This window comes from Eucalyptus grandis, chromosome 6 (assembly GCF_016545825.1).
Source record: "Eucalyptus grandis isolate ANBG69807.140 chromosome 6, ASM1654582v1, whole genome shotgun sequence".
Classification (NCBI taxonomy): domain Eukaryota; kingdom Viridiplantae; phylum Streptophyta; class Magnoliopsida; order Myrtales; family Myrtaceae; genus Eucalyptus; species Eucalyptus grandis.
Window position 1 is genome coordinate 44,392,545 of NC_052617.1, and position 12,032 is coordinate 44,404,576.

The 12,032-nt window shown below is 40.5% G+C and overlaps 1 protein-coding gene across 1 annotated transcript; it reads left to right on the forward strand.

Annotated features, from left to right (window-relative positions):
- LOC104429679 (receptor-like serine/threonine-protein kinase SD1-7) lies at positions 1 to 10,033 on the forward strand. Its single transcript, XM_018866815.2, has 14 exons — positions 1 to 273; positions 357 to 458; positions 543 to 757; positions 842 to 1,052; positions 1,156 to 1,393; positions 1,535 to 1,682; positions 1,864 to 2,171; positions 6,476 to 7,926; positions 8,013 to 8,114; positions 8,206 to 8,420; positions 8,505 to 8,715; positions 8,819 to 9,056; positions 9,196 to 9,343; positions 9,520 to 10,033. The coding sequence occupies exons 1-14, from the start codon at positions 3 to 5 to the stop codon at positions 9,826 to 9,828; spliced, it is 4,167 nt and encodes a 1,388-aa protein (XP_018722360.2). The 5' UTR covers positions 1 to 2; the 3' UTR covers positions 9,829 to 10,033.
- The last annotated feature ends 1,999 nt before the right edge of the window (positions 10,034 to 12,032 follow it).

Below are 12,032 nucleotides of genomic sequence, written 5' to 3' on the forward strand. Positions count from 1 at the left end.
AAATGGGAGATGGTAATGGTGGTGAGGATGGATTCCTTGAGATAGACCATGTGACATTTCCACTCTATTACGATTCGTTGGAAAGAATATCCACTGAAGCATGTAAATCAGCCTGCTCAGGTAATTGTTCTTGCACTGCGTATGCTCATGATGGCAGCGGCAGCGGCAAGTGTTTGCTGTGGCACGGAGACCTCCTAAATCTAAAGCAGCGTGATCCTGACGGCAAAACAATAAACATCAAACTTGCTGCTTATGAGCTCCAAAACTCCCGAGGTAGAAGCATTCTTCTAATCCTGTTGACATTATGCTGCTTTACTGAGGAAGACTTATTACTTCCTTCACATGCGAATTTTCAGAAATTAACAAAACACTAACGATAGCCCTAGCTTCTGCTGTTCCGCTTGTTGGTCTAGTCCTAAGCACCTACATCTTTTGCCGGTGGAAGAAGAAACAGAAGGGCAAGTCCTCTAATCCTTTGTTTCCTTTTTCTTGTGCTGTGGTCTCTCAAGGTATAAAAAGCATTATGCGGCTTTGATGAACAGGTAAAATGGGACCAACTCAGGACATTTTACTGTTTGATGTGGACATGAGCATTGCAGCTGGTACAGATGAAACTTCTCAAAAAGGAATTGGAAACGAAAAGAATGCGGAGGATGCTCGGTCGCCTTTGTTTAGCTTTTCAAGTGTAACTGCCGCGACGGAAAACTTTTCGAATTCAAACAAGCTAGGAGAAGGAGGTTTTGGACCAGTTTACAAGGTAGTAATTTTTATAGTCTTGCAAATTCCATTTCGAAATGGCAAGTTCGCATTACTAAAGGCTATGCGAGTGAATTCTTTCCAGGGTAAATTACTGAACGGAAAACATGTAGCGGTGAAGAGGCTCTCCAAGAAGTCTGCTCAAGGGATGTTAGAGTTGAGAAATGAAACAATGCTAATAGCCAAGCTACAACACAAGAACCTTGTTAGACTCCTGGGCTGCTGCTTAGAGCGAGATGAAAAGATTCTAATCTACGAATACATGCCCAACAAAAGCTTAGATTCCATCCTCTTTGGTGAGCTGTTTTGCTCCCCTCAGGAAAATGTGTATTGACTTTAATTTTACTTTTTATGTCAATTCATTCAAAATAATGTCTTAGTAACATCAAATTGGAACAGATCAAGCAAAACGACATCTCCTAAATTGGGAAAAGCGTGCACACATTGTTGAAGGAATTGCTCAAGGGCTTATTTATCTTCATCAACACTCCAGATTGCGCATTGTCCATAGAGACCTCAAAGCTAGCAACATTCTATTGGATAGTGAAATGAACCCCAAGATAGCCGATTTCGGCCTAGCAAAGATGTTTGGTGGAAATGAGTCTGAGGCAAACACAAATCGAATTGTGGGAACATAGTAAGTGCAATATTTGCCTAACGAAGCATTTATCAGACCTTTCATTGACTTTACATTTTCTGCGAAGAAAGATGCATCTGGGTTGCTCTATGGAGTCCCTTGTGGTAATTAAAGAACCTGACCCCATTGATTGATATCTAGTGGCTATATGTCTCCGGAGTATGCCTTGGAGGGAGTCATCTCCGTAAAGTCGGATGTGTTTAGCTTCGGAGTGCTGCTTCTGGAGATAATAAGCGGCAAGAAGAATACAGGCTTTTATCAGACGGATTCAATGGATCTTCTTGGACATGTAAGAAGCTTTGCGCCTGTACAAAAAGAGAATCATCTTTGTACTTATATGTTTATCCTTTTTTGCTCCTCTAGTTTGGCTATTTAATTAGGATCAGGTGCCGTTTTTGTGTCACTCTAAGGTAGCTCTCCCTAAGCATTGTCTTGACAACATGAGCACATAGCCGTCTCTTGCTTTTCAGGCTTGGCAACTGTGGCAAGAAGACAGAGCTCTCTGCTTGGTGGATTCGGTGTTAGAACATCACAACTCTGATGGCACACTGATGAGACATATTAACGTGGCTCTTCTGTGTGTTCAAGAGATCGCAGCTGATAGGCCAACTATGTCAGAAGTGTTGACGATGCTCACGAATGAGCTGTTAACTCTACCTTCTCCAAAGCAGCCAGCTTTCTCACATATAAGGACTCAGAAAATCCCAGAACCGCCTCTTTACAGACCTGATCTCGATTCAGTGAATGATGTTACTGTCTCTCTAATGGAAGCTCGATAGCTTTTCAGACATGAGATTCAGCTTGTTTCGTGTGATTCTTTGCTGAAAGGCTGCACTTGTGATTTCCTAGTGCAAAAGAAACCAGATTTGAGCTTTATTGTGTAATTTAGTTATGGTGGAATTTGTCTCCATCAAGAGACAGGAAGCTCGATATGAGCTCAATTGAGTTATGGTTGAGATGATCACTGTAAAAATAATAGAGCTGGAGCTTTCTATTTTAGTGGTTCTGTTAAGATCTTTTGCATCCTGAAATTCAATTTTGGCCGTTCAGCCCCTACATGTCTTCGTAATGTTGCAATAGAGTGCTCCATAGTACTGTGAGCACGTTGTAACCCAACGTATACAGACGCATCTTTACTTGAGATGCCACAATTAGCAAGAACCTCAATAAATCAGCCCCGATAGACAGTACCGACTTATAGCACGAGTGCTGTGTTATTTTCATTGAAACTGCAAATAAATCTCTTCCAATCTGCGAATCTCAACTGTCTAAGTGCAAGATCGTTGCAACTATACATGTGATCAAAACAAGTAAGAATTTTGACGAATGGAGCCTTTAAAAATTATCGACTCTCCAGTAAAGTAACTTTCAAAGCGTATTGGAAGAAAGGTCCTTTTCGTTTGATGAGTATTCCATGTCAGACAGATCTCTTCATCGAAGAAGCCAGGCTCTTGAGGCAGAGGCAATGCCATGTCGCTTCCTCAACAGCAGAACTACTGTTGGTGTTGGCATATTAGGCCTCTCGTCTGGACTGTGTTGCGCACGTAGCAGAGCCGCACGGATTGATCTTAGCGCTTTGGATTTGTTACCAAATTTGACGGATCGATTAGTTCACAAGATTTCGTCTCCTTGGACGGTCTCCATGCCTGGAGGGGACAAAAACCAAAACCAGATAATTGCGACGCTGAAAGAATTGCGGGATTTGTATAACAGAACGTTTGTTCGGATTATGATTGCATACGTGGCCAAGTAGGTTAAGCTGTCGATAGAGGATGGTTGAATTTCCTGTTTCTCCTCCCACCTACAATCTCTAGCACCAATACACTACAGATAAATACAAGAACATTGTGGAAAAGAAAATGGTCCATTCAAACTGATAGCTCTAATTACTACTAAAATGTGAGAGAACAAGTGCCTCCCACGATCTGAGAATAGAAGCTCATTGGAAGAAGAGAGAAGAGTAGGACAGGAAGCGGAGCGTGCAGAAGTGACCTCCACATAAAATGTATAACGAAGTAATAGCACGTCACGCATCAGTTCTGATCCTGAAGTTAAATTCAGAAGATTGATAGGGACAAAATGGATTGGCAAGAGAAGAAACATCAACGATTCCAACTGGGTAATTAATGCATAAGCATTAAGCAGCACACTGCACTATGAGTCCGCGACCGAACGACGTGCATCAGCTGCAGCGGCTTCTCTAGGGGCAAGATTCGATCCTGCGGGGGCAGAGTCCACATGATTTCTAGTCGTGTCCGATGGCCACTCCGGCTCATTTGACGAATTTTACTGTTTAATGATATAAATTAACTAAAAACCCGATGAAGGCAATAATTTTGTGCTGTGTATACTGTTGCTGCTCTTCCCATAAATACAAATCACTATGATTAGATCACATAAATTTAATATCTGATTTATTTTCTTTATTTTCTTTATTTTATTGTTTGATTACTTATCTTTCGCAATAATTGATATTAGAGTTAGGCTTAATTGAGTTGAAGCAAATCGATAATGGCAGAAAAAACTGAAAAAGGAAAGTTGATCATGTACTTTGTTTAAATATACACACGGAAATAGATTTTGTATTGAAGCCGGTAAGAAATCGGCAGAATTGAAAAATCCGACTTGAAGACTTTGACTCGGTCAACGATGGGTCAGAGAAAGATTCAGAATTATTCCGTGTAGAAGTTGGTTCGCGTTCCTAGGGCTGCCCTAGTAGGGCAGAGGCATATATATCATCATATGTACTAGAAGCCGAGCGTTGCTTAGCTGGTTCTGAAATCTTGCAGCGCTGTTCACGAGTACTTGGCAATGAGTTTCTCCATTGGTTACGTTCGTGTAATTACACTAAGAGCTTTTATGTGCTAAAATCGATTAAATTTTTATGATAAGAATTTATGTATCATGAGATGGAAAGATTATTTAGCGAAGAATTGTGAGGCTAAACACTACAGGAGTTATTCAACGTAATCGGATTTTGAAAAATACTAAGAGTGTTTGATTGAGTTGAGTGTGGCTGTAATCTCCATTGCATTGTTTGATCTATAGTAAAATTCTTTGCTCTTCTCCTCTTGGACATAGTTAACTAAGATCGAACCACGTAAATCTCTTGTCTGATTTATTTTATTTATTCTGTCTATTTTCCTGTTCGATTGCTTACCTTTCACAATACATGCTATCACACCTTAAACCTTAGTAGAAAATGAGAATGATGCGGCCATCCTTCCATCCAAAGAACACAGTCTCTAACCACCCAAATCCAACCCCCAAAAGTCCTCTTTGATATCACTCTCACTCTATAAGTTGCTTACCAAGTGACCTGAAAAGATTAGAAAGAAGATGAGTGAGCAATCACAGTTCAATGAGGAGTAAATATCTTCTTAGCAAATCAGTCCTCCATATTACACATTTAAAACTTATATCATGACTCATTTATGTCAATCCAAAATACAACAACTTACAACAATGACATGATTTATATACTACTTCGAACTTGGTATATCAATAACAAAATTTCTTGTTCATCCATAATATTAAAACAAATATCACTGGTTTAGTTCAATAATCAAACTCATCATATCTCATGTCAATAGTTCATTCTATTTTCTAAACTTGTATCCCATTATATCTTAAGGCCTTAGAGGTAGCTCATGAGACTCATGATATCATGTAGCACTTAGCCCTTGAGTAGTATAAGACTCTAGAGGTGGCTCTCACAAAATTACATTATTGTGTAGCACATAATCATTTTCCAATACATATCAATAACACAAGATTTTAAAAATGGCTCCCACGAAGTTATGTTATCGTGTAACATTTAGCCCTTTATCAGTCCACATCACAATTGCCTTCGCAAACCAAAACATAACTTTTCACAAATCAATTCTCCTCATAAAATCAATTTAGAATCCATATTATAATTCGGTTTCACATACCGAATTATATCAACTTTCATAAATTATATGCAAGTCAACGCAATTCTTTCTGGAAAAGGTTTAGCAAACCCAAACTATATCCTCTTTTCTAACTCCATTCATTGGACATAATATACACACACATTTCTCACACCATTTAGGAATCAATTTCATAATGCAGTAACATTTTGAAAGATCTTTCTCATTGAATGTTTCCCAAATTATCAAAGAACCCATTTTATAAATCAGTTCTCATTGTAATATACACATTTAAACTTTCACAACACCTTCCATTAAAAAATTCTCAACCATTCTCAAATGAATAAAATGTAGTAAATGCCTGATCCATTACTTTTACCTTTTAGCCAAATCGCAATACTTTTCAATTCAAAAATGAGATTGTATCACTCATTTGGAAATGCCTACGATAAAAAAACAAGGCTTACTCGAATCAACGAATTTGCATATGCGAGAAATAATATCAAAACCAAGTAAAATGCTAAATCAACTATGACTTGGCTAAACTAAACTTAAATGCTAACAAAATAACTCTTATGTGTCAACAAGTCGCTTATCCGAAATGATTATTCGAATTTCAACGCAACACAGAATACGTGAAACCTTAAAATCTTGCTATAAAAAAACCGTCACTTTAAATCAATGACCGTCAAGTCTCACGACTCTACAATGCCACAATCCACCATTCCCAAGAAATTCTATAGCTTGATAACTTAAAAATCGGATTTTGAGGCTCGAGTTTAACAAAACTTCGAATATATCACCTAATTTCGAGAACTACTTTAGTTGGACGAATGGAGGCACGAGTACTTACCAAGCGTTGCATTAGACGAGGTACTTGCGGTGAGTACTCTTCTTTCTTCCCTCTCTCTTTTTTCTCTATTTTCTCTCCCTTGCTCCTTGCGCGAGCCCTCGGTTAAAAAGAGAGGAGCCGAACGTCCCTTCTCCTCTTTTTTATCTCTTCTTTGACTTTCAGATCTTCCTTTTATTTTATCTTACTTACTTTTCTTTCTTTTGACTTGGTCAAAAGCCTTTGCGGGGCGTTTCATTCAAAAGGCTAAATGACATTCGTCGGACGTAACTTCGTGGGGTGTATCCATTGATTTGTCGCTGCAAGACATCGGGTGCCAAGACTTTGAGAGCTGCCAAGTCTCTGCACGTCTCCCTCCTATCATGTATCACTTCCCTTGGAATTGTTACCAGAAGAAAATTCCACTCTGTTTCTTCGGCAATTCCGTGAACCATTATCAGCCCAAACTTCAACCAGTTCAATGGATTCACCCTGCAACACGAATATGCCGACAATGAAACTGGCCCTCCTGTTCTTGTTGATGTTCTCGTGCCATTGCATTCGATTCTCTGTTGTTGTTGCTGCTGCAACGAGCACGATTTCAGTGGGACAGAGTCTCACAGGCTCAGACACTCTAGTATCTTCTGGTGGGGTATTTGAGTTGGGTTTCTTTTCCCCAGGAAATTCTTCTGATACGTACCTCGGAATATGGTACAAGAAGATTGAGGAAAGAACCGTTGTCTGGGTGGGTAACCGAGACCAACCTCTCACCATCTCCGCTCCTGCTCTTGCCATAGACGGAGCCAATCTTGTGATCCAGGGTGGCAGGACAACCTACCACCTGAGCAATAATTCCGTCAGTGGCAACGTCAGCGCTACGCTGTTGGATTCGGGAAATTTTGTATTGAGGGGGGAGAGCTCGGAGGCAATACTGTGGCAGAGTTTTGATGATCCTTCGGATACTTTTCTGCCCGGAATGAAGCTTGGATACAGCAGAGAGACTAAAAAGGTATGGGCGCTGACGTCGTGGAAGAATGCCATGGACCCTAGCCCTGGGGATTTCTCCCTGAGATTAGATTCCGAAAGCTTGGATGAGTTTGTTATTCTTAAAGGTAGTGAGAAATATTGGGCTAGTGGGCCTTGGAATAGAGATTCACAAACATTTTCACTTGTTCCTGAGATGAGATTAAACTATATTTTCAATTACAGCTTCATTAACAATCCCAATGAGGTTTATTTCACATATTCGATTTATAGTTCGTCAAATGTAAGTACAGGATTAGTTATAGACCTGTCTGGGCAGATTAAACAACGCATCTGGCTAGAGAGTTCGAAGGCTTGGAATCTGTTTTGGTCTCAACCACGGGACCCATGTGATGTCTACAAGTTCTGTGGTTCATTCAGCAGATGCAGCGACAATACTTTTTCTTCTTGTGCCTGCTTGGATGGATTTAGGCCCTCGGATCAGGAGAAGTGGCAACAGGACGATACATCTGGAGGGTGTGTGAGGAAAAAACTGTTGCAGTGTGAGCAAATGGGATATGAAAATGGTGGTGACGGATTCCTCAAGATGAACCATGTGACATTTCCACTGTATTACAATGCATCCGAAAAATTATCCTCTAAAGCATGTAAATCAGCCTGCTCAGGTGATTGTTCTTGCACTGCATATGCTTATAATGGCAGTGGCACTGGCAGGTGTTTGCTGTGGTATGAAGACCTCTTAAATCTGAGGCAGCTCTCTGAAGATGATCCTAACAGTAATACAATATACATCAAACTTGCCGCATCTGAGCTCCAAAACTCCCGAGGTAGAGGCATTATTCTAATCCTGTTGATATATTATGTTAGTTTCCTGCAGAAGACTTCTACTTTCTTCAAATGCATGTTTTTTCAGGGATTAACAAAACACTGAAGATAGCCCTAGCTTCTGCTTTTCCTCTTGTTGCTCTCTTCCTAACCACCTACATGGGTTGCCAATGGAAAAAGAAAAGGAAGGGCAAGTCTTCTGATCTTTTTTTCTCCTTTTTATTGTTTTGGGGTCTCTCAAGGTATAAAAAACATAATGTGGATGTGGCTTTGATGAACAGGTAAAATGGGACCGACTCAGGACATTTTGCTGTTTGATGTGGATAAGAGCATTGCTGCTAGGACAAATGAAACTTCTGAAAAAGGAATTGGAAATGAAAAGATTACAAAGGATGCTTGGTTGCCTTTGTTTAGCTTTTCAAGTGTAAATGCAGCGACGCAAAACTTCTCGAATTCGAACAAGCTAGGAGAAGGAGGTTTTGGACCAGTTTACAAGGTAGTAGCTTTTATTGTCTTGCAAATTTTATTTGGAAGTGGCAAGTTTGCATTAGTAAAGGCTATGCAAGTAAAATCTCTCCAGGGTAAATTACTGAGCGGAAAACGCGTAGCAGTGAAGAGGCTTTCCAAGAAGTCTGCTCAAGGGATGTTAGAGTTGAGAAACGAAACAATGCTAGTAGCCAAGCTACAACACAAGAACCTTGTTAGACTCCTGGGCTGCTGCTTAGAGCGAGATGAAAAGATTCTAATCTACGAATACATGTCCAACAAAAGCTTAGATTCATTCCTGTTCGGTGAGCTGTTTTGCACCCCCTCAGGAATATGTGTCATCACTTAGTTTAACTTTTTATGTTAATTCATTCAAAATAATGTCTTAGTAATATCAAATTGGAACAGATCAAGCAAAACGGCATCTCCTAAATTGGGAAACACGTGCACACATTGTTGAAGGAATTGCTCAAGGGCTTATCTATCTTCATCAACACTCCAGATTGCGCATCGTCCACAGAGACCTCAAGGCTAGCAACATTCTGTTGGATAGTGACATGAATCCCAAGATATCCGATTTCGGCCTAGCAAAGATGTTTGGTGGAAATGAGTCTGAGGCAAACACAAATCGAATTGTGGGAACATAGTAAGTGCCATATTTATCTAAGCATTTATGAGACCTGTCATTTGACTATACATGTTTTTGCAAAGAAAGGTGCTTTTGGGGGTGCTCTATGAAATCTCGTGGTAATTATAGAACCTGACCCCAATTGATTGATATTTAGTGGCTACATGTCTCCGGAGTATGCCTTGGAGGGGGTGGTCTCCACAAAGTCGGATGTGTTTAGCTTCGGAGTGCTGCTTCTGGAGATAATAAGCGGCAAAAAGAATACTGGCTTTTATCAGACTGATTCAATGAATCTCCTTGGATATGTAAGAAGCTTTATCTTGTACAAAAAGAAAAGAAGCAGATTCTTAATATCTATCCTTTTTCACTCTTCTAGTTTGGCTTCAATTCGGATTATGTGCCCCTTTTGTTTCACCACAAGGCTGCTCTTACTAAGCATTGCCTTGACACCACCAACACATCCCCGTCTCTTGCTTTTCAGGCTTGGCAACTGTGGCAAGAAGACGGAGCTCTCTGCTTGGTGGATTCGGCGTTAGAAAATCACAACTCGGATGGTACACTGATGAGACATATTAATGTGGCTCTTCTCTGTGTTCAAGAGATTGCAGCTGATAGGCCAACTATGTCAGAAGTATTGACGATGCTCACGAATGAGCTTTTAATTCTATCTTCTCCAAAGCAGCCAGCTTTCTCATATATAAGGACTCAGAAAATCCCAGAACCGCCTCTTTATAGACCTGATCTCGATTCGATAAATGATGTTACTGTCTCTGTAATGGAAGCCCGATAGCTTTTCAGACACGAGATTCATCTTGTTTCTTGTGATTCTTCGCCTAAAGGCTGCACTTGTGATTTGTAAGTACAAAAGAAATCAGATTCGACCTTTATTGCATAATTGAATTATGGTGGAATTTGTCTCCGTCAATAAACAGGAAGCTCGATATGAGCTCAATTGAGTTACGGTTGCTATGCCCCTGTGAAAACAATAGAGCTGGAGCTTTCTATTTTAGTGGCTCTTTCAAGCTTTTTTGCATCCTGAAATCTCAATTTTGGCCATTTAGTGCCCATATGTATTCGTAATGTCGCAATGGAGTGCTAGGTATTATTGCGAGCAATGATGTAACCCAACATACACGGACACATTTTACTTGAGATACCACAACTTGCAAGAACCTCAATATATCAGCCCTCATAGGTAGTACAACTTATAGCAGGAATGCTATGTTATTTTCATCGAAACTGTGAATAAATCTCTTCCAATCTGCGAATCTCAACTGTCTAAACTCAAGATCATTGTAATGTGATCAAAACAAATAAGCATTTTGATGATAGGAGCCTTTAAATATTATCGACTCTCCAGTGAAGTAACTTTCAATAAATGTTGGAAGAAAGGTCTTGCTCGTATGATGTATTCCTTGTCAGACAGATCTCTTTCATTGAAGAAGCCAGGCTCTTGAGGCGGAGGCCATGCCATTTCGCTTACTCAAGGGCAGAACTGTTGTTAGTGTTGGCATGATAGGCCTCTCGTCCGGACTGTGTTGCGCACGCAGTAGAGCCACATGGATTTGATCTTAGCACTTCGGATTTGTTACCCGAGTTTGAATTTAGTGGATTGACTGGTTCCCAAGATTTCGTCTCCTTGGATAGTCTCCTTGCTTGGAGGGGACCCAAAGCTGAAACCAGATAATTACATGTTGAAAGATTGTTGGAATTTGATTAACAAAAAGCTGCTTGGATTACGATTACATACACGGCCGAGTTGGCCTGAGTAGGTTGAGTTTGTGATAGGGGACGGCCAAAATTTCCTGTTCCTCCTCTTACTTACAATCCCTTACACCAATTCATCACTACTGAATATATTGAATATCATTAAAAATAGGCCATAACTGCATGTTCTAGGGACATGCAATAACTGTACCATGCATTTCAAGTTAAATCACAAATTTCACAATGTTGCAAGTCAAAGAAAAGAAATTCGAGTAATTAAGCTTTTCCAAGAAATTTAGATTTCTAAAGTATTTGAGAAAAAAGTAAGAGTTCTTAGAAAAATGTTTTTGGATGCATTTTGGGGTCTGGAGATCGGCTCCAGACTTAATGAATTGTGTTCAAAAGGAAAATTTAATTTCTTCTTCCCATCTTGCCCTCACTAAGTTTCTCATATGCCCCTTTTGCCCTCCATCGTGTCTAGTCGCAGAGCAGCGGAGAGAAGCCGGCGCGCCACCGGCGGCGGTCGCCTGGGCTTGCTCGTCTGCCGATGAGCCCAGGTCTGAACTCCAGATGCAAATCTGGTTGCCGGGCTGATGCCCCACCGACGGTCGCCGAGGGTGGCCGAGGGTCGCCCAGCGTCCGGGTTCGCTCGTGTGGATCGACGAATGCGGGGCTGGATCGCCTATGGTCTGGGTTTGCCACGTTCTGTCTCTGCTCTGTCTCCATTTACTTGCTTCGCGAGGATGGCGATGTTAGTTGTTAGCTCGTTTCGCTCTCTGTGTACTAGTTCGACCAGGGCTCATTTCATTGGTTCTAATCAATTAGCGAGTCGCGCGAGCCACAAATTTAGAGTGAGTGGTTTTAATTTATGGCTCTTGAGAGAGAGTATGTATTCATCCACACCCATTTCCCAGAACAGAAGATTGAATCTAAAAATTCTTTGTTGGATTTTCTCTTCTGCAGCTTCATCACTGCAATTTCTTATCTGGGTTTGTTCTGTCTTACGGCATTTTTTCTGTACAGACCCATTGTTTGCAGGTAATTTTCAGCTCACTCATTGACATGTGTTATGAGTTAATTGACCAATCAATTTGTGATTTTTTCTTCTTTTTATTGGATTTATGAAATTTATTTCAAAGGTTATGTAGATATAGATGATAGCAGCTGTGCTTTTGGGAGAGGAAGAGGCAATCTGGTTACTGATCCGTTACTTGAATGAGTTCTTATTGAAGCTCATGGGTCTTTTTTTTTTTCCCCTCTCTGGAGACCCAGGAACCACAATGAAAG

Bases quoted from the DNA above. Each gene is read 5' to 3' on its own strand.
- LOC104429679 (XM_018866815.2), top strand. From the start codon at position 3: ATGGGAGATGGTAATGGTGGTGAGGATGGATTCCTTGAGATAGACCAT. The intron at 459-542 runs GCAAGTCCTCTA...TTTGATGAACAG, and splicing joins GTGGAAGAAGAAACAGAAGG to GTAAAATGGGACCAACTCAG. The intron at 1,394-1,534 runs GTAAGTGCAATA...ATTGATATCTAG, and splicing joins AATCGAATTGTGGGAACATA to TGGCTATATGTCTCCGGAGT.